Raw genomic sequence first — 19,371 nt, 5'->3', positions numbered from 1 at the left:
GATGGAGGTTTAGCAGGGAAGTGTCAGAGATTTGGAGGGAAGGAGAGATATGGGGCAGAATTGGCCAAGTGTTTATTATACTTTGGCATTTGAAGGGCTTGTCTGTGGTGATGTACTGAAAAGTCAGCAGGGGATTGCCTCTTTGTAGAGGCACGAAGTTCCTGTAGCTGACTCTGTAGTTTGCTTCTGACCTTCCTCTTCCCTCCACACCCTGGAGGATATAAATATATGCCTAGCTGGTCTATACTGAATGTCTATAGGACAGTTTAGTGACTTGCCTGTTTTCATCCTGACTAAAGGGGTGTGTATATGTGAGGAGAGCTAATATGAAGGAACCTGTGTAGACACAAAACTAAACTATGGATTTTTTTACTAAAGTATCTTAAGCTCTCAACTGTTATGTGAAATGATAATGAAAACACATACAGAACGTCTTTGAAGTGGTATACTTTCTTCTTCTGTTACACTTGTTTGTCACACTGCAAAATTGCAGACTACATGCACTGTAATTTGGAAAGCTTCAATAATGCTAAGTTAATCAAAGCATACAAGTGCATAAATAAAAAATGTTTAATCTGTGAGCCTGGATAATTTAGGATACAAGTAGGGTCATTAATGAGGATATGCAGCTTACCTGCACTGTAACAAACCCTTCTGAGATCTAATATATTTGTCATATTGATACGTTAATTGTAGTAGGTTTCGTCAGTTTGGTGCATCAGAATAATAAAATGTCCAATTCAACAAAAAATATGGTATTTAATGGGAATTACTTCATATTTGTCAGTATCTTACTTTACAATAAATAAAAGTAAGGTTCAAATGTATGCTAAATATGGCTTGTACTAGCAGAAACAAGAAAATACAATTGTATCTAAGCATGTCTCTTGTGTTTGCTTAAGTGGAAGATTCTTATTAAAATGGCTGTAAATATGGATTGATCATTGTACTGAAGTTGCACTGTAACTTGACATTAAATGGAACTGTATGAAAAAAGTATAAATGGGTGTTGAGTATTTTAAATGCTCTTTCTCCTACTTTGTCTCTTCTGCTGTGCTGTGTTGGAGTATGAAGAAGGGAAATTTTACTTTTATCTAATAAGCTGCTTAAGTGGTGATAAATATATGAAAAACTTAGATTGAGAAATTACTTCAAATTCTGTTTCATGGAAACATTGCAGAATTGTCAGACTGGAAAAAGAAGCATTTTTGCTCTTTACATATTGTCTGTATATTTTTGCTGTGAGAGCTGGACCTAAGGTGGGCTGAGGATGTTGCCTGATTACAAACTCCAGCATTGATTTTTGCAGTAAAGTCCAAGCCATCTTCATATTTTATTCCTTGAAAAATCAAGCCTTAAGTGAAAGGCAGATGCGGGGGTTGTGTGTGTGTGTTCATGTCTCTAATCCAATCTCTTTTTGCAACAAGTAAAACTTTCAGTACTAATCAGACAAACTGTACTGTTTGTACAAAATGTACATATATGGTGTGTGTATTTGTATTGTCATGTTTGTCGTAATTTAGTCAGCTCTTTCAGAAGAAAACAATTATTTTTAGTCTTCAGGTTTATAAATACTGTTCTTGTACCAAAAATACACTAAGTGTGTTTAAAGGAATGTTGGAATCCCTACACTTTATTCCAGAGTTCTCTTCCCAAATTGCTCAGATAAAAATCTGAGCCCAAGCTTTGCTCCATATGCTTTCACATTCGTTGTAGTGGTCTGTTATTTGTTAGACCACAGCAAATCTTGCTGATTGTTCCATGCTTAAAAAATGTCAATTTTTCCTCAAGTAACCTAGGAAGAACTTGCATTACCTGGAATGTCAGTATAACTGGTGGAGCTTAATTATCAGATCTAATAATTGTGAATTCTGTGATTCTGGAAGTTTTTGTTGCAGATGTAATAAAGTTGCTGTAGTTAAGTGCCTTTGAAAGCAAGGTCTAAATGAAACATGCCCTGCATAGTAGGTCAGTGTTTTCTTAAAAAGGATTCTGTCCATCCCTTCCACAGGCATAATAAAATTAACCCTGGTTTTTAGAAGGTGGATACAAAATACACTTTTTCATCTGATCGTATTGTGGATTATTTTGTTGGTGAAATGTTTATTTTTAGTTGGGAGCAGCACCTTGTTTTTTTTAATCTGCAAAATCTGTTCTAATTAACAGCTGTCACAGTGCACTGTAAACTTGTATATTTTACTTATCAGGGATTAAGTTGAGTAATTTAAGTTTCCACAAGGAAACTTCCATCGAGTAACAGCTTAACATACTCCTGCCTTTGAGACATCTTTAAGTGATCTGTTAGGATTCTAGTGTTCCTGTTTACTCCTGTTTTCAGATTTTTCTCTTTGTCTCTTTGGTTCCTCAGTGAATTCTTAGCATAGTTACTATTTGGGATACAGGAAATTCCTGGGGGAAGGGGGGTTGCATGTAACTGTGTATTAATAGTTCTGCAAATTAGTTGCATCTACTGCTTTAGTGACATTCCTGGTTTGCTATATTCTGTCATTTTTGCAGTTTTTCTGCTTAACTTCTGATACATGCATCCATTTGAAATGAAATGTTTTTTCCGATATAGTTGATGTCCACCTCCTTCCCTTCCCTTTCCTTTTCTCATCTCTCCCTTCACCCTACCTGACTGCAGTCTACTTAGTCAAAAGAATTCATCATGTTTAGTTGCACTGAAAGCCTGGTGCTTTAAGAAAAGGCATGGGGAGTCAGAAGACATAACAAGGAAATGCTTTGTTTACATTAGAAATTTGACGGTAGATGTACTTGCTATTAAATGCTGATTTAATTTAGAATTCTGTTTTCCAAATCTAATAGGATAAGTATTTTGTGTGTGTAATAACTTCAAATTAACCACTGTTTAAAAAGATATATATTAAAAAAACCTTCCTTTTTATGGAGGGCTTCAGTTTTGTATTCTGATTAAAACTGCTTCCTGGTTAAACTAGCCTAACATTAGGGTGACCAGAATTGCCTTAAGCCTTTGGGTAGCTGCCTTCACAAGATGGTCTGCTAAAGAAACCTCTGTCTGTCTGGATGCTTGGTGCGTTTATGAAGCATTGCTTTACCTTTATAGATGTAATCACTTCACCTTAGGAAGCAAAAAAAGAAAAATTACCATTCTAAGTTTCCTGCATTCCTTTTCCTTGTATGGTTGGTTCGGGTCCACTCCTGTGAAAATGATGTAGATACGGAAGGTTGAGTTTATCGTTCAATTTCTTTTTTTAATGTCTTTGAGTATCAAGGAGACTTTCAGCTTTACTGTTACAAATGAGCTATGATGGGCTCTTGAATGATTTCTGTTCTGATCGCTGTTGTGCAGTTAGCTCAGGACAACAAATTCTCAAATTACTCTTTTTTTAAAAAAAACAAAACAAAACTCTTTCAGCAACTTTGTTTCATGCTCCAGCTGGCATCTGAAGAATTCATATACCACCAAATTCAATTTCCTCAATGAGGAAGATTCTTAAAATAAACATTACTTTTGCTTTCATGATAAGCTGTAAAAGCAACCAAGCAAAGAAAGGGTGAGTTGTATAATATGGCCCACTAGGATCTGGTTGAAAAGAGAGGTAGAGCCAAACTAAAAGATATGAGGAAGTTTTTAGGAATCCTGGGTGAGGATTCTGTATAGGATATAAATAAGTCTCAAGATTGGACAACAAAAGAAGAGAAGTAGATAGTGTAACCTGTCAACATCGTATTTTGTTTTGCTTTCATTGGCAACTTTCTACTCTTCAGAGTTCTACAGTAAACCAGATTTGTCAGTGAGAATAAATTGGACAGGGGATGCAGAAAGAAGGTTCCTTCTAATGACGATGAATAGCAATTAAAACATTTACAGTTTCAGTTTAGCATCTAATACTTTACTTAATATTAGGAGCTGTACCTACAGAAGAACTGTTGGTGAGGAGACACTTTTTTCTTTGGGGAGGGGGAGGGGAAGGGGAGGGAGAAATGAAATATGGAGAATAAACTGATACAAACTGTTTTAAAACACTTAAACCTCCTGACAACCTTCACAACAATTTAAGCTTTCTAACTTTAATGTTTTTATCACTTCATTTTAAAAGTTTACATGTTTTCAATATTTGACTATCCTATCTGTATTGTTCATTACAATTTGTTCTTTTCTTCATGCTCTTCTGTATCAGATTTAAATGGGATAGGCTGGGATTGGCATGAGAGAAACAGTCCTGTTTTGTGGCAGCTACGGGGGCATATTTGGTGACGAGCCCTCATATTTTGCTGGAGTTTGCTGTAATAAGTTCCTTTTATGTCCTGTAGCCTTTTTTTGCTTTTGCAAACGAAGAAAAGTTTTCCGAAAATGGATGGATGGTGTATAGTCCAATGTGCGAATACAGGAGACAAGTAAGTTGTTAAAGTTACAGCAGCATGGTGCTTTCATCTCTGAAAACTTAAATAGAGGCATTATAGTTTAAATATTTCACTTATCAGCTCTTTTGTGGAGAGAGCTGAGAACTGGAGAAGATAGAATGCAAGATTAAAGAAAAGTAAGGTAAAATAAGAAAAAGCTGGGACATTTAAGTTAGGAAATGCGAACGTCACAGGAAGTTAGTCTTCTGCTCTTTGAGAGAAGTTATTAACCTCTTCGAATGTTCTGCTATTGAGCAGGGGAGGGGGGAGGATGTGACAATTACATAACTGAAGTGTCCTAAATCTAAAGTTGATACAGTCTGATTCTTCCAGAAGTAAAACAATACTTATTTTATAAATAACTACTATAAAATGATGTTGTTTCTAAGCCTATCAGTGTTCTACCTTGCTCTTTAGGCAGTTGTGGAAATGTCAGTGAAAGAGGATGACGTACTTAATGTCCTACTTTTTTTATTTTGCTTTAAGTACTATGTTTTAAATATTTTAAAATAAAATATTAAAAATATTTTTTTAAAAATACTTATTTTTATATGGCAAACAATAAGAACTTCCTTGGATTTTTTTTCCTTCATAATTTTTGATGGTCTAAGGTGTATCCAGACTTCCACATGATCTGTTTGGTTCAAGGTTTAGGGGCCAAGAACCCCACAAAAAGTAAATACACCCAGACAAACCCCACAATGTATGTGTGGAGAGCTTATCAGTCTTTCTCAATTTCCTGGCTACTGTTGGTGAAACATCTTCCTGAGCTACAACTAAAAGTCATTTTTTTTTTTCTTAGTGAGAAGGCTGCTTTGAATCTGATTTTAAATTTGGGGTAGTATCAGGCTACAAGGAAGAAAGGTTGAAGTCAGACTTCCTGTCTTTCAGGACTATCTCATTATTAATCTTTTTTTCTGAAGGCAGAATGGAAAGGTGGTGCTTTGAGGGAGGAGGGGAGAACAATTTTCTTTCCTTGGTCTGAGGGTTAAAGAAACATCTACTAGTTTCAGCACTGCTTCTAATCTTGCAGTGAGAATAGGGTTGGGTGTAAGGGAACATACGAGAGCTATGTACTTAAGACTGAATCTATCAGCAGAGTGCTGTTTTGTGTAATCTTTTTCTTCTGTTGTTTTGAATCATCATTACTGTAGCTAGTCAGGTTAAATTGGTAGGTTGTTGCCACCATGTGGTCATAACATCATGTAAAATTCAAGAACAGAGTTGTTAAATTTGTACAGCCAAAAATACATTGAACAACTTTGTGTTGCATTTTAGGGACTGCCCAATGAACGGTGGCGAGTGACTTTCATTAATGAACATTATGGACTGTGTGACACGTATCCATCGCTCTTAGTAGTGCCATATAATGCAACGGATGACGACCTCAAGAAAGTTGCTGCCTTTAGGTCTCGAAATAGAATCCCGGTGAGTATTATGTAACAGAGCTTGCCTTTTGGTGTGACTAGTTTGAAGCGTGCATACAAACACCACTTTGCTGAACACGACATACAATGCTTTTATTGGATTTGGTTACAACAAAGTAGTTCTGATCGGCTGACCTTTTTACTGCTCAAAATTAGTATGAGGGCCAAACCTCTCTGTTTTCCCCCCTACAACAATCACCCTTTCCAACTTTGATTTTAACTTTCCTTTTCTGGTAACAACTGCCAGCACTGCAGATTCCCCTTTCTTACTGGAGTATGAGCTTTAGGCTGCCATCTGTGCTAGTTTGTTGACTTAACTATTATTCCCACAGTCAGTCCTAAAACAAAACCTCCTGCATAGTGTCTGCACTGAATTCTTGAGGTTATTTTTAGCTCTATAAAATTTTAAATAGTATTGAATTTAAGATAAACCCTTGTAACTTATTTGGGTATGTTCCTATAGCTAGAATTCTTTGAGATAATATCTTTATGTAGCAAGCTCTGGAAGTAAACTCTTTACAGCAGTGTATAAAATATTATTTTCTAGTACAATACAATCCATTTTAACTAATCAGTTTTAACTTGGCAAACTTGAAGGAGGTGGTTGTTTCTTAGCCGTTGTCAGGAAGCTGCCTTGAATCTCAATTACTTTCAAACAAATGTGAAAATCAAGATGATACATACTTGCTAGATTGTATTTACTGACAAGGTAGGGTTGTTATGCTTTTACTGCACGCACACACATGCGCACACGTTTTCATTACCTGGGTATATCTTCTATATCATCTCTAAATATATGACAGGATTTTTATACTGCCTATACAGTGAGAATCAATTCCTTGGTAATAGTAATTTTATTCTTGTCAGGAAATAACCGATCATTGACCCTCATGCAAACTGACAGCTCTGGTTTATAGATGCATAGCCAAGGATTGTGTTTCAACAGTGAATACTTTTTGAAGATTTTTTTTTTTTGAAGTCTGACATTATTTCACTTTGTAACCTACAATTTTTTCAATCACTGAGAATGTGCTTTCTTAAGAGTTTATCAGGATAAAGCTGGAATATTTTGCCTACTTTTGGGGATGCTTCTTTGTAATTTTTTGTGCCTTAATTTGTTCCCTGGGCAGCTCACTATGTCATGTTATGGCAAGTCCCCTCTGGCTCAGAAAAACAAAAAAGATGGCATGCGTTCTGCTCCACTACCTGCTATTTGTAAAGAGGGCTGGGAAACAAAAGGCATTTTAAAGTGGAGGGGAGAGATTCAGACTACTGCAGAAAGCTCCAATTTTATTTCCTTATCCAAAAAAGGGAAAAGTTGTTCTTGTAGGATCACAGCATCTTAGTTACAGTTCCTAAGATCACTTCATTCTTCTGAGTTATTTCTTAGTTTCAGCAGGCATTGCTGTGTTTGTTTGCAGCTTGCTTTTTCAGAATTACTTGTACAACCTAAGACTTGTAGGAAATATTAAAATATACTGGACCGTGAAAGCACATACAACTTCAGTGAGAGTGAAATATGTAAGAGAATGAACTCTTTTTAAGATATTAGTAAGTTTTATGAGGCTAAATGAGAAGAAGCTGAGATGTCTGGGAATTCTTTTGAAGAAATAAAATCTGTGTTAATCTTTGTATTAATTATTTTAAAGAATGTAAATTTAAACTTTAACATGTGGTTTTCAGCAAACTATTTCTTGCTAATTTTTTTGGTATGTGACTAGGTTCTGTCATGGATTCATCCAGAGAATCAAGCTGTCATTATGCGTTGCAGTCAGCCCCTTGTTGGAATGAGCGGCAAACGGAATAAAGATGATGAAAGATATCTTGATATCATCAGGGAGGCTAACGGGCAAATATCAAAACTGACCATCTATGATGCTAGGCCCAATGTCAATGCAGTTGCCAATAAGGTAAGCAGATGTTTAGTAGTCTTGTTTGTGAAGGGAGGGAAGAAGCCTTGAAGTTTGAAGCTTTGTCTGTGAAGAGATTTCTAGAAACAGTAGTAATTTTCCTGTAGATGTATTTACATAATCAAGTATGTATATATCTACGTAATCAGGCATTGAGGCTGAAGGCCATAAAAAGACATGAATGCCTAAAGCAGGTCACAAGCAGAGTTTGAGCAGATGTGGATTTCGCAACATCCTTTACCCCATCTCTTATCAGTCAAGTATAGATCTTAGCCTGTCACTGAAATCAGATATGACAGTACTCTACACTGTTTTCATGTAAGTAAGGTAGATGTAGGCTGAGCTATAGAGCATGTTGGAATGATGTAGCACCTTAGTACAAGCCCAAACTCTCCTTCGTATTGGGGGCAGGTTCTATTCTGGAAAGGCTATGTGCGTGAAGCTGTGTCTGCTGGGAGGCATCCGTAGTTTGGTTCTTCCTAAATGTTATGTAAACCATTTCACACCTAACCAGGTCTGAGAGAGACCTGGTTAAGAGAGAAAATGTTAAGTTATTCTTTTGGTCTTGCACTCTAAAGAGCAGCACCGGCAGAATCTTGGATATCTAGATAGTGTTCTTCTAGGAACCTATAGTTGGTAAATACAGTAACAGATATTTAATCTGATAGACTAACCATGTCTGTGCCAATCTGCAATCAAAATATGAATGGGATCAGAAGAAATGGTGTTGCTATGCCTTCCTCTGCACACCCACTACCCCATGAGGCCCAGTTTGTTCATGCATGCTCACATAATGCCAGTGTCAGTGGTGTATTCACCATAAAGCACAGCAGATGTGGATGTGCCATGTGTTTATATAAGAGTCTAATTAGGGAGAGGACATGAAGGACACAATTTTAATGCTCTCTTCATATCAGAACATACCAACTTCTCTCTTATCCAGTGGACTTTAGGCACAAAGTGAACATACTCTTCTGCACTTACTGGGGAAGTTGTCTCTGCGTAGCAAAGAGCACAAGAGCTATGAGCTCAGGAATGTGTGAGCTCTTAGTGGCATGAATGTGCTTATCTTGGGGAGAGGGGATTCCAGCTTGAATACTTTTTGGCACAAAATGAACGCTAATTTGATGTCCTCTTCAATGTTTGTACTGAAAAAGAAATAACGAAATAGTAAAACTCCTTTGCCTGTAGGAGGCTTATATCAAACAAATGTTTGCTTGCTTCAGAGTTCAAGGGGCACAACGATGTTAGTTTTGCTTTCTCTAACCTAAACACAGTTGTCTGTCTTTACAGCCCTCTTCTCTGTAATACAGAATATAGTTTAAGCAAGAAATATGACCTTTCTAATCTCTGAAAGAATGTATGATATACTTTATCTTAGGGGCTGTTTGGCTAGGTTTTAATCTGATGTATTGCAATGTTTGTATTTTGATTGCATTTATTTCATTTTGCTCTGCAAGTTACATTACCCTCTGCATATCCAATTTTTATGGGTAAACAAAACATTTTATCTTTGTTAGAGCCATGTAATCCTTCTATCATTTGTCTTGTGGAAGGAATGTTAATTCTTAAATTAACTTTAATTTTTCCTCCACTTATTTTAAAGATGGTGGTCAAACTTTATACATAGATACTTTTTGTTGAAGATTTTTGCACAGTCTTCAGCTTTTTTAAATGGTCTATGTATTTCACCCAATTGTTTTACTTAATTTCTGATGAAGACATTCAGTTTTAGCAATAACAGCAGTAGGGTGCATTTCTGGCTCTGAGGGACAGTGACTTTTACGATGCAAGCCAATGCTGAGCAAAATGGGAAGAAGTTGCAAAACTGTGCAATGATTGTGTGGACTGGCATGCTTTTGCTGTCTGTAGGAAATGCTGTGATTTTGCAGCCATTTTCAAAAAAGCTCATCAATATTCCTGTGTCCTAAAATATGCATGTTTTTGTCTTCCCCTCACGACCAGGCACATCGTCTACTCTGCTTTCTGTTTTGGGTGGTAGTGAAACTTTTGAGAGAGCAGCAATGGAATAGACTTTCTTTTTTGAATTATGTGGCTTTTCTGTATTAATTTCTTAACATTCTAAATAGAGGTTTAGTCTTCAATAAAAACTGATGTTAGAAAGTTTACTTTAAACTTTATTATCATTGCCAGTTTTACTTAGAGGCAGAATTAAAAATTCTTAAAGCTAAGAGTTAAGGTAAAATCTTAACCTAAGTTCATTTTTATTTGGTCAAATATTTCATCCTTTTAGGTATTAAATAGTTCAATTTTATTACTAAATAACTAGGCAGTTTAAACAGAGGAAGGAAAGGGGTTTTTGATAGCAAGTCTGCATTGGTACACCTGAGATTTTCTCTTCTGAATTAATGGTGTAGTGATATAAACAATTCCTTTTGACTGGATTTCTGTCTAATTGTGATAGAAACAAATAAATGAGCAATTTTATTCCTCCAAAACAGTGATCTGTTGGGAGTAACTGGTGTTTTATGTGATGCGCTTTGTCTTGATTTATTTGTTTTAATTGCTGCCTGGGCAGTAAGTGACTTTTGTATTCAGAATGAGTTTGTATAATCCTTGGTAGGAAAAACAAGCGGAAATGAAGAAAGAATATTGACAATATAATATCAGTCGGTAAAGGAAAAAATGTTTACCACCAGCTAATGGGGAAGGTACAAATGTCTTTTCTCAAAGCAGTCAGTCCTCGACTGATGTGCTGCTAGCTCTCTGTCGCTTACCTGACTGGTTCAATCGTATTCCAAGGCCTTGGGGCCCAACAGTGCAAACAACCCTCTCCCCCTCCCCCCCCCTTTTTTTAGTGTTAATTTAAATTTTCGTTTTCATTTTTAGTGTTAATGCTTGAGGTTTCGAAAAGAACTAGACTAGCTGGATCAGCTTAAATGACATTCTGCCATCTCCTGTGCTTAATGTACTTTGTTCTTTTGGACAAAACAAAGCCCCCACATACTTGTTTTCTTCCAGCATTTGCAACTCCAAAACTTGTTTCTGAGACCAATGCTTTAACCATCAGCTGAAATTATAGTTGGGCAATATAAAAAGTTTTTAATCCGTTCTAGCTCTGAAGTGCTACAACAGTGTACATATCACTAAAGTTAATTTTAGGTCTCTTGTTCTTAGGCAACTGGTGGAGGATATGAAAGTGAAGATGCATATCCCAATGCAGAACTCTTCTTCTTGGACATTCATAATATTCATGTCATGCGGGAATCTTTAAAGAAGTTGAAAGACATTGTTTATCCTAATGTGGAAGAATCACACTGGTTGTCTAGTCTGGAATCAACCCATTGGTTAGAACATATAAAGGTATTTTTTTTCTTTGAAATAATGTTTATCCAAATCTGACATATCAGACTTGCTTTCTTCATTAGATTTTGAGATAGTTGTGAAAGTATCACATGATGTGGAATGCCTCTTAATACTTGGTCTGCAAAACTAGTGCGACTGAGTATTAGCACCCAATGTACTTTATATGCCAACTAGTCCTGGAGTATCTTAAGAGATAGCATTACTTAGCAACAGTACGTGGAATTTAACATTTATTTTCTGCCTCAAGTCAAGTGTCAATATTTAATAGAGGAGTGCATTGTTAGTCTGTCTTCACATGCATGAGAACTGTTAGTTTATTTTGTGTTCTAGCAATGCGGGAGTATGAAAAACTTGTATTTTGCAGAATCAATAGTTAGAAAAGTTGGTAGCATTTATGTGAATTTACTTTGTGAAGTTTGTTCTTGTAAATCTTGTAAATTTATTTATAACTTTCAACTTGTAGCAGGAGTAGAATACTTATTTAGATCATAATTCAGTGTTTTTACTAGTTCATCTTTGAACCTTTTACCTCAAGTATGGCTATGCAAAAGTGTTAGAGTATCACGTAATGAATCCTACTTAAAAAATCCATTTTAAGTTCCTGTTTGTAAAATAAGCATATTAGAAGGCTGCTATTTCCTTTTTTCAACAACTGAGGTGTTTCAGCAATTTCGTTCAAAGAAAGGAGCTGAAAGAAATACAGAATTTTTAGAGTATTTCCTGTGGTAAATCCTGTCTTTCTTTAAAAAAGAAGCTTATGTTCTTCTGTTTATCGAGGTTACTGTTTTCTGTCCCATTTTTTAAGAATTTGCTGTAAGATGAATTTGATCTTACTAAGGGATTAGGGAACCAATCTGCTTCTCCATTTTTCTTGAAGAAATTACTTTCTCTCTTACAACATTCTTTTCCATTTAATTACATAATGCTCTTTAGGTCCCTTAATTGAAGGACTAAAATTAATTTATTTTTGTTAGAATGATAACACTCATCTTCTCTATTGTTTGATGTCTCTTCGTCTTTGTTAGCTTGTCTTGACGGGAGCTATTCAAGTGGCAGACAAGGTATCCTCAGGAAGGAGCTCTGTGTTAGTTCACTGCAGTGATGGTTGGGACCGGACAGCACAGCTAACATCGCTGGCCATGCTAATGCTAGACAGTTACTATAGAACAATTGAAGGTTTTGAAGTTCTGGTGCAAAAGGAGTGGATAAGCTTTGGACACAAATTTGCATCGGTAAGAATTAGAACATAATTGCAAGGACTGTGCAACATTAACATTCTAAGAAGTTTTGAATGTTTTATTACTCATTGTATTAAAGTTCGATAATTCTTTTCATTGTTTTGGATTTTCTGATCCAAAACATTTTGAGGTAAATCTGAGCAGAGCTTTCTGTTTTGTACCTTTTTGGTTAATGTTTTCTTGCTTTATTTTGGTTTCAAACAAAGAACCCTCACAAGGCTCCCCATATTTTAATTGTGTATGTGCTCCTTACCCTTTGGAAGTACAAAACAGCTAGTGTTACCATGGTTATTGAGCAAAGAAAGCAAGAAGGCAAAAAAATGGTATCTCCCCAACTTTTCAGATAGAGATCATATAAAATTGGGACACAAGGCGTAGTTCTTTCTGCATTTGGTGCTATTTTGAGTGCCACAAGAGGCAGATGAATGAGTCTGAGCGATGTTTTCTGAGTGATATTTTGAATGCTGCTTCCTAAATATTCTAGAATTTGTCATAATATCTGTCAGTGGGTTGCCATTGATAATGCTGGTTCTAGTTCTGATCAGTCTTCTTCCAGATGCTTAGAAGGTTAAGTGAAAATTGTCTGTAGCAAGTCCTTAATATCCTACCCATATATCATGCAAAGTCTAGCACTTTTGTGTCAGGAAAATTTTCAGAGTCTGTCTCAGTGGAACTTCTCTTAAACCTGGCAGTTAACCATTTGATATGTTAATTTGCATAAAACTGACCCTCCTGAAAGACTTCTTTGGGCAGAGAGCTGTCAGCCTCTATGGATTGATTGCGGTCTTTATAGGCTGACCAGATCAGGTAAATTAATTCCAGTCACAATATTCTTTTAGATTAATTTCTACAACAACAAATAAGATATTTTAATTGGGACAGGCATGTTTTGTTCTTAGGGGTTTTATCAAGTCTTCAGCTAATAAACCTACCCTTTCTCAAAGTATTTTAGTGCTAGCCTCTTCCAATAGCTCGTGTTGCATCCTGCTTTAAAGTGCAAGGTGTAAGGGGGTAGAAGGAGTTCTAGCTAAGAGATAAAAGGATCAAAAGCGAAAGAAGTTGGTATCAACTTCTTGTCTGTCTTTCTGTGTTTTTCCTGGGATTTTTGTCCAACTGAAACAAGTTAGTGCACACCAATGGAGAACTACCTTTGAATTTTTGTTCACCTTGTTAGGCGACAATAACATCTTTTCTGAGGATCAACTCTCAAGCGACTATTCCAAGTGTCGAAGTAGGAAATCTAAATGAGGGCCTGGGGAGGCAATTTGCCTTTCCAGGGAGTGTGCTCTGTGATACGTAGACATACAGCTTAAGCTGGGAGTTTTACAGCGCTGGTGTTAATGCTGAACCTTATACCCCTCAGTAAGAAGTTTCCACACCTGCAGTGGAAGTTATTTGTACAGAGGGCTTTGTCCCCAGTAGAATATTTTAAAGATACTACTTAATATTCCTAAAATCAGAAAAATAAACAATCTGATAAAATCAGGAAATGGTAAACAGTCCTATATGTGTATTACATGCCTTATTTTACATTTATAAAAGCATCTCAGTCATTTGTAAGTTCACATGTAGGTACTCAGCATGGTTCACTTCACCATTAATCATGTTTGTAGGCTGCATCAGTCTTTGATCTGACGTTCTAGAGTCGCTTTGAAGCTTGGAAGATTTGCATTTTGATTATGTGAATGATATCTACTGTGGTCCAGTTTTCTGTGTACTTACCTATAGTCTTCTGGTAGTGATGTTTATATACCCTTTGAACTCTGTCTTGGTATAGCCACCGGAAAACATCAGCCTGCCTTTTTATTCTCATTGTGTTTTATCTTGTTTTTAAAAACATTACAGTTATACTGCAGATAAAATTAGATTGTACCACTAGGACACTTCTAGCCTAGTGATCGTGTTATGATTTAACACTAAGTTTAGATCTGTGTGTCCTTAACCATTATTAATGAACTTGAATCATCTAGAATTCTTTTTATTAAACCATGAATTTTAGTTAGAGTTATCAAAGCTGTTTTTCTCTCTCAACAGATGTTGTTTTCCTCCTATTAATGATGTAGGACTTTTAGACCTAGACTTTTAGACCTTCCAGGTGACTAGCTCACTCCATGGGTTCATCTGACAATGTAGCAGCAATAAGAGTGATTTCAATAAGTTGCCTCCCCCCTCCCCATTTGTTCTTTGAAGTAGATGTCTTTGGAAATGGCTAAAGCCATTCTCCTTTAGCCATGTGCTGTTGTTTGTTTGTTTGTTTGTTTTTTGATGTGCTATATATTTTTGAGTTGATAGGCTGCTTAGCTTCTAGTGAAGATGCTTTTCTGGAGCGTTCTGTAGAGGGAGAGCTGATAATGCAACCTGGAAAATAAGACTAATGTGCTCTGTTTGTATTTGGTAGTTGTTTGATAGAACTGAGTTTTTGGTAATAAGAACTGGCACTTCAGTGCAGTTAGCATTTCCAAAAACTCATCTCTCTTGAAACTTTTTGTTATGCCTTCCCTCAAGTGGGAAGATACGGAAGAGCAGAAGAGCAGGGTGTTCCTCATATGTTCCTCATATTGTCCAGGTTAGAACAAGCTGACTTGTAGAAGCTTCATATTTTCAGGTTACCAGAGCTGCAATATAGGATATTCTGTTAAAAATAGTAGATCTTGACTGCATAGTTTTCCCTGTCAGTATTTTCTGTCTAATGAAGCTCATAATCAGTTCTGTTGTGGAAAAGAATTCCCTACCCCACCTTTTCTATGTATAGTGAACTTTAGTGCAGTATACAGGTGGTAAAATAGCTTGCTACATGGAATGTCTTTGTTCTCATGATGAATTCTAATTTAAGAAATATTAGCTATATTTTCATATATAAATGGGAAGATACTCAGATGTATACAAATCCTTAACAAGGTCCTAAAACTGCTAACCACAGTGAAGGTAGAAAGACTTTCACTCTTTGGTGAACTCATGTAGGACTCTGCTGGCAAGTATCACTTGTATAGGCATGAAAATTGAGGAGCAAGGAAGCCAGTTTGTATTGCCTGTAGCAGTATTCTGATAATTTACTACTGTTGACTGAATTTAGCTACAATCCCTCACATTTTTCAGTTAGTTCTCTGTCATTCAGTTCCATCATTTTAAGTTATCTTGCAAATCATTGTATGTTACAGAGAAGAGTACTGGTTTTATCATTTTTCATGTCTGTCGGATTTTAAGCCCACTGTCTTAACAGACAGGTAGACAGCATTTTAGTTCAACATACGTGCTCTTCCTTTGTCTCCTCCAGGCAAGTATATTCAAGCAGAATTAGAGGACTTAATAGAATCCTTCCCCCTGCCCTGCGCCAAATCTCTTATCTGCTTTAAGCTATCAAATGTGAAAAGGAAGCAAACAGCTTTTACTGACTCTATCTTTTGTCTGTGGGGGAAAATTCATTTGATTGTTACTTAGGACTCCTCCGAGTAACACAGCTGACCCAAACTTTCTTCTAGAATGTGTGTTAATTTTCTATCAAAAGCACAAAAATTTCTTTGAATTCAGTCACATGCACTGTCTTCCTCAGAGTGAGTCTTCAGGCTCAATGTGGAGGGAGGAGAGGAGAATCTATCTGGATAGTTTGGTGATCTGGGTTTTCCGGTGGCTTAAATCACACAGTGTATGACTCTTAGCTTTTGACAGATGGATTATGTCAATATAATTCAAAATGTATTTAGATTATTTTCAATGTAATGCATGGTTAAATGCTTCTGCTTGTCTAACTAGCACTTTCTTCTAATGGGGCCAGTTACCACCTTGGGCTTTTTTCCCCGGGTGTCTTTGGAATAGTTTTGCCATGGTTCTGTGCATCTGAATCTTTTCTGATTGGTGTGATAACTAATTCTGAAATCAGAAGTTTTGGATTGCTCTATTACAGAAGCATTAATACTTTAGTGTAAAATAAGAAACAGTGTCTATTGGCAAAAAGTAGACTGTTTTGAGTAACAGGAGGCTTTATTGTTACATTTCAGAGAATAGGCCATGGTGATAAAAATCATGCCGATGCAGACAGATCACCCATCTTTCTCCAGTATATTGATTGCGTGTGGCAGATGTCTAAACAAGTAGGTTATATCGTTCTTCAGAAGGTAATGTTGTTAGGGGATTATTGACTTCAAAACCTAGACCTTTAAAAAAATGTGGATTGCAAGAGGAGAGCGTACCTATATTTTTGCTCTGACGCTGTAGTCAGAAGTAGCACATTTTCTTTTTAAGCATACCATCCTTCTTCACTATTTCTAAGAGGGGTATGTGAGGCTTAGCCGTGTTGCTTAATAACCCATCAGCCATGCATTGGGATGGGTATGTTCTAGATACGCACTTCTCCAGCGTTTTTAGAGGTGTGACCCAGCAGAATGTCTTCACAGGAACTGTGACTGATTAGCTTATTAGGGTCTTATTAGTGAAGCTGTTCCTTGAAGTATGAAGACAAGCTCTGTTTTGTCAAAGCTTGAAAAGGAAGGCTGGGAGCTGTTGAGTGCTAAGAGTTAAACGTTTTGTTTTCAGAAAGTAACAAAACAGAGTAGCAAACCTAGTACTTTGGGGGCCTAGAACTAGGAACTAAACCCTTATCTTCCTATATGGCATTGCAGTATTAAGAATGCGATCTGAATATGTTGTTAGGGGAAGTATTCTGGCTGACAAATACAAATGGAACCGTAACCATTTGGTTTTGGGGTTTTTTTTGGGGGGGGGGAGGGAGGAATTAAAGGCAGTTACATACAATTTTTTGAGGGTAGAAATTCATATCAATGACTAGTTTGAGGAGATTGAACACCATGATATCTGAAAATATACTCTGTTATAAAGTACATGTAAAATATTAGCTTAAACCTCATTTTTTAGATGCACCTAAGCTTCTAAATGTTTTTTTAGCCTCTTAACCAGGGCATGTGCATTTTACAATATAAAGAAAACGTGCCTTTTTCTGTGCTAGTTCCCTACAGCCTTTGAATTCAATGAGCAATTCTTGATTACAATCCTGGATCACTTGTACAGCTGCCGGTTTGGTACTTTCTTGTACAACAGTGAATCTGTTAGAGAAAAAGAGGTCAGTCAAACTACTGTTTGTTTAATTGCATTGATTGCACTGCTGTCTTGACTCCATATGATTACAGAAAGCTTTGGTTACATTCCTTGTGCCACAGTGTTCTTTATTCTGGCTGTGCAGTAGTTGAGTGGTAATTTGTTTGGTTTTGGTAGCTTAAAGACTACGCAATCACTAAAACGCTTGTCAAGAACTGTTTTTGGAATATTTCTAATACAGTAACTCAGGCTTCTAATTGAATCACAAGTATATTATTTTTAGAGTGCAACCATGGCTTCTGTGATGGACTTGCTAATTCTGTGCAAATATTTACAGTTTGTATTTCATTTTCATTTTAGAAAGTGACTGAGAAAACATTGTCATTGTGGTCTTTGATAAACAGTGAAAAATCTAAATTCACCAATCCTTTTTATACTAAAGAGCTAAATCGAGCACTCTATCCAGTAGCCAGTATGCGTCACCTAGAACTTTGGGTCAATTATTACATCAGATGGAACCCAAGAATTCGGCAACAAGTAAGTAAACCATCTAAAATGTATGAAAGGCTTTTAGACTTTGGAAATAGGATTATATTTCATGACTGTAAGTTATTGGACAGTATCTGTAATCTGTTTGGGTTTCTTAATATTATATTTCTAAGGATGGCAGAAAAATGTGAAAATGATTATTTGGTTCTGTTCTTTGACATCACCCTCTCGTCTTGGAAAATTGAGCGTACTTCACTGCTTAGTATGGAGTCATCTTTGAAAACTGTTTCTAGCTCCTTTCCAGAGGAGCAGAGGGGCATTTTTAAGAGCGCTTAATGATACAAAAAGGTGGATAACAATGCTGAGTAATAGAGTATACTGATCACTGGCGAGTTAATGTTGGCATCACAAGCAAACTTGTCACATTTGCCTAGTATTTCTCCTTTTTCCAGGACAGTGTAAAAAGTCTTTTACAAGTTAGGATGATCTATGCAGTAGTTTTCCTTTTAAGATAACTGAGAATGCCATTTGTATTGGCAGCTTATGGCGAGTTTTTTTTGTTTGTTTGTTTGTTTGTTTTTTTTTTGCTAGAACTTTGACCTAAATTGTTTACACAGAGTACCCACTGGATGAAAGCTCTGATTGATAATACAAGTGGATAGGATTGGACACCCAGAGAAGCTTTTATCAAATCACGGAGAGTTCAGTTTTGTTCTTTTTAATGTTTAATTGATATATAGACACTCGATTTTTTGCTAAAAACTTGCTAAGAATCTAGGCAGTGGAACATAAAGATACAATATACAAAGACTTATTTATCCTTCTTAATAAGTTGTAGAGTTCTAAGTAAGAGAAAAGAAAGAGGAGCAATTTCCTTGACAGAAACAGTGTTCACAGTCCAGCCCCTGGAATGAATTGGGAGTTACCAAGCAATGCAGTTCCTTTTCTGCAGTTGATCTCCTGTGTTATTTACAGAACTCTAGAGGATGGAAGAAAGCCAGACAGTGTACTATATTTTCTTACAAGTACGTTGCCAGTTTTAATTTGAAGTTCTCATTTTAAAGTTTTTTTTTGCTTGCTGTGGAAGATGATGGCATTTTGCAAGAGGTGAAACCAAAGATTTATTTTAGAAAGTGAAGGATTATAGAGCATGCAAATTAGCTGTAAATTTACTTTAAAATGCTTTTCGCCATTAACCAGGAAAGGTGTTTGGCGGTAGAAGCTTCTAATTAGAAATGCAAACACATGTGTGGCTTCTGCCAACGCTCCTTTTTTTTCCACCATTTTTATATATAAAAATATATATTCATATATTTTATATATCTGTTGCACATAAGTGAAGGTGAAGCAGTCTGTTTTTAAGTGACTGAATAGTTTGACCCATGGCCTGAAACAGCTCTTTGGGATGGACCTTTCTTAGTGCTGTTACTTAGAAGCATGTTGGGCATCAGACTTTAGTCTAAGGAGGAATCTGGTCTGTTACTGGCAACATCATTAACCTTACATTTCCAATTATTTTACTACATTCAGTCACTGAAGCAACTA

General features: G+C 36.3%; 1 protein-coding gene across 12 annotated transcripts in view; it reads left to right on the top strand.

The window, feature by feature from the left end:
* Window positions 1–19,371, top strand: part of MTM1 (myotubularin 1) — a 47,717-nt gene that overhangs the window by 24,998 nt on the left and 3,348 nt on the right. For 8 of the 12 annotated variants that reach the window (XM_064518250.1, XM_064518246.1, XM_064518249.1 and 5 more), the window contains 8 exons: window positions 4,297–4,380; window positions 5,665–5,814; window positions 7,535–7,723; window positions 10,862–11,047; window positions 12,076–12,282; window positions 16,284–16,400; window positions 17,249–17,362; window positions 17,698–17,874. In XM_064518250.1, coding sequence (XP_064374320.1) covers window positions 4,297–4,380; window positions 5,665–5,814; window positions 7,535–7,723; window positions 10,862–11,047; window positions 12,076–12,282; window positions 16,284–16,400; window positions 17,249–17,362; window positions 17,698–17,874 — 1,224 coding nt within the window. Of the gene's footprint in view, window positions 1–4,296; window positions 4,381–5,664; window positions 5,815–7,534; window positions 7,724–10,861; window positions 11,048–12,075; window positions 12,283–16,283; window positions 16,401–17,248; window positions 17,363–17,697; window positions 17,875–18,801; window positions 19,118–19,371 lie in introns of those variants that run through there. The other 4 variants (XM_064518252.1, XM_064518251.1, XM_064518253.1 and 1 more) reach the window with 3 other exon arrangements.

Source organism: Dromaius novaehollandiae, chromosome 11 (assembly GCF_036370855.1).
Source record: "Dromaius novaehollandiae isolate bDroNov1 chromosome 11, bDroNov1.hap1, whole genome shotgun sequence".
NCBI lineage: Eukaryota > Metazoa > Chordata > Aves > Casuariiformes > Dromaiidae > Dromaius > Dromaius novaehollandiae.
This window is presented reverse-complemented; position numbering and strand designations above follow the sequence as displayed.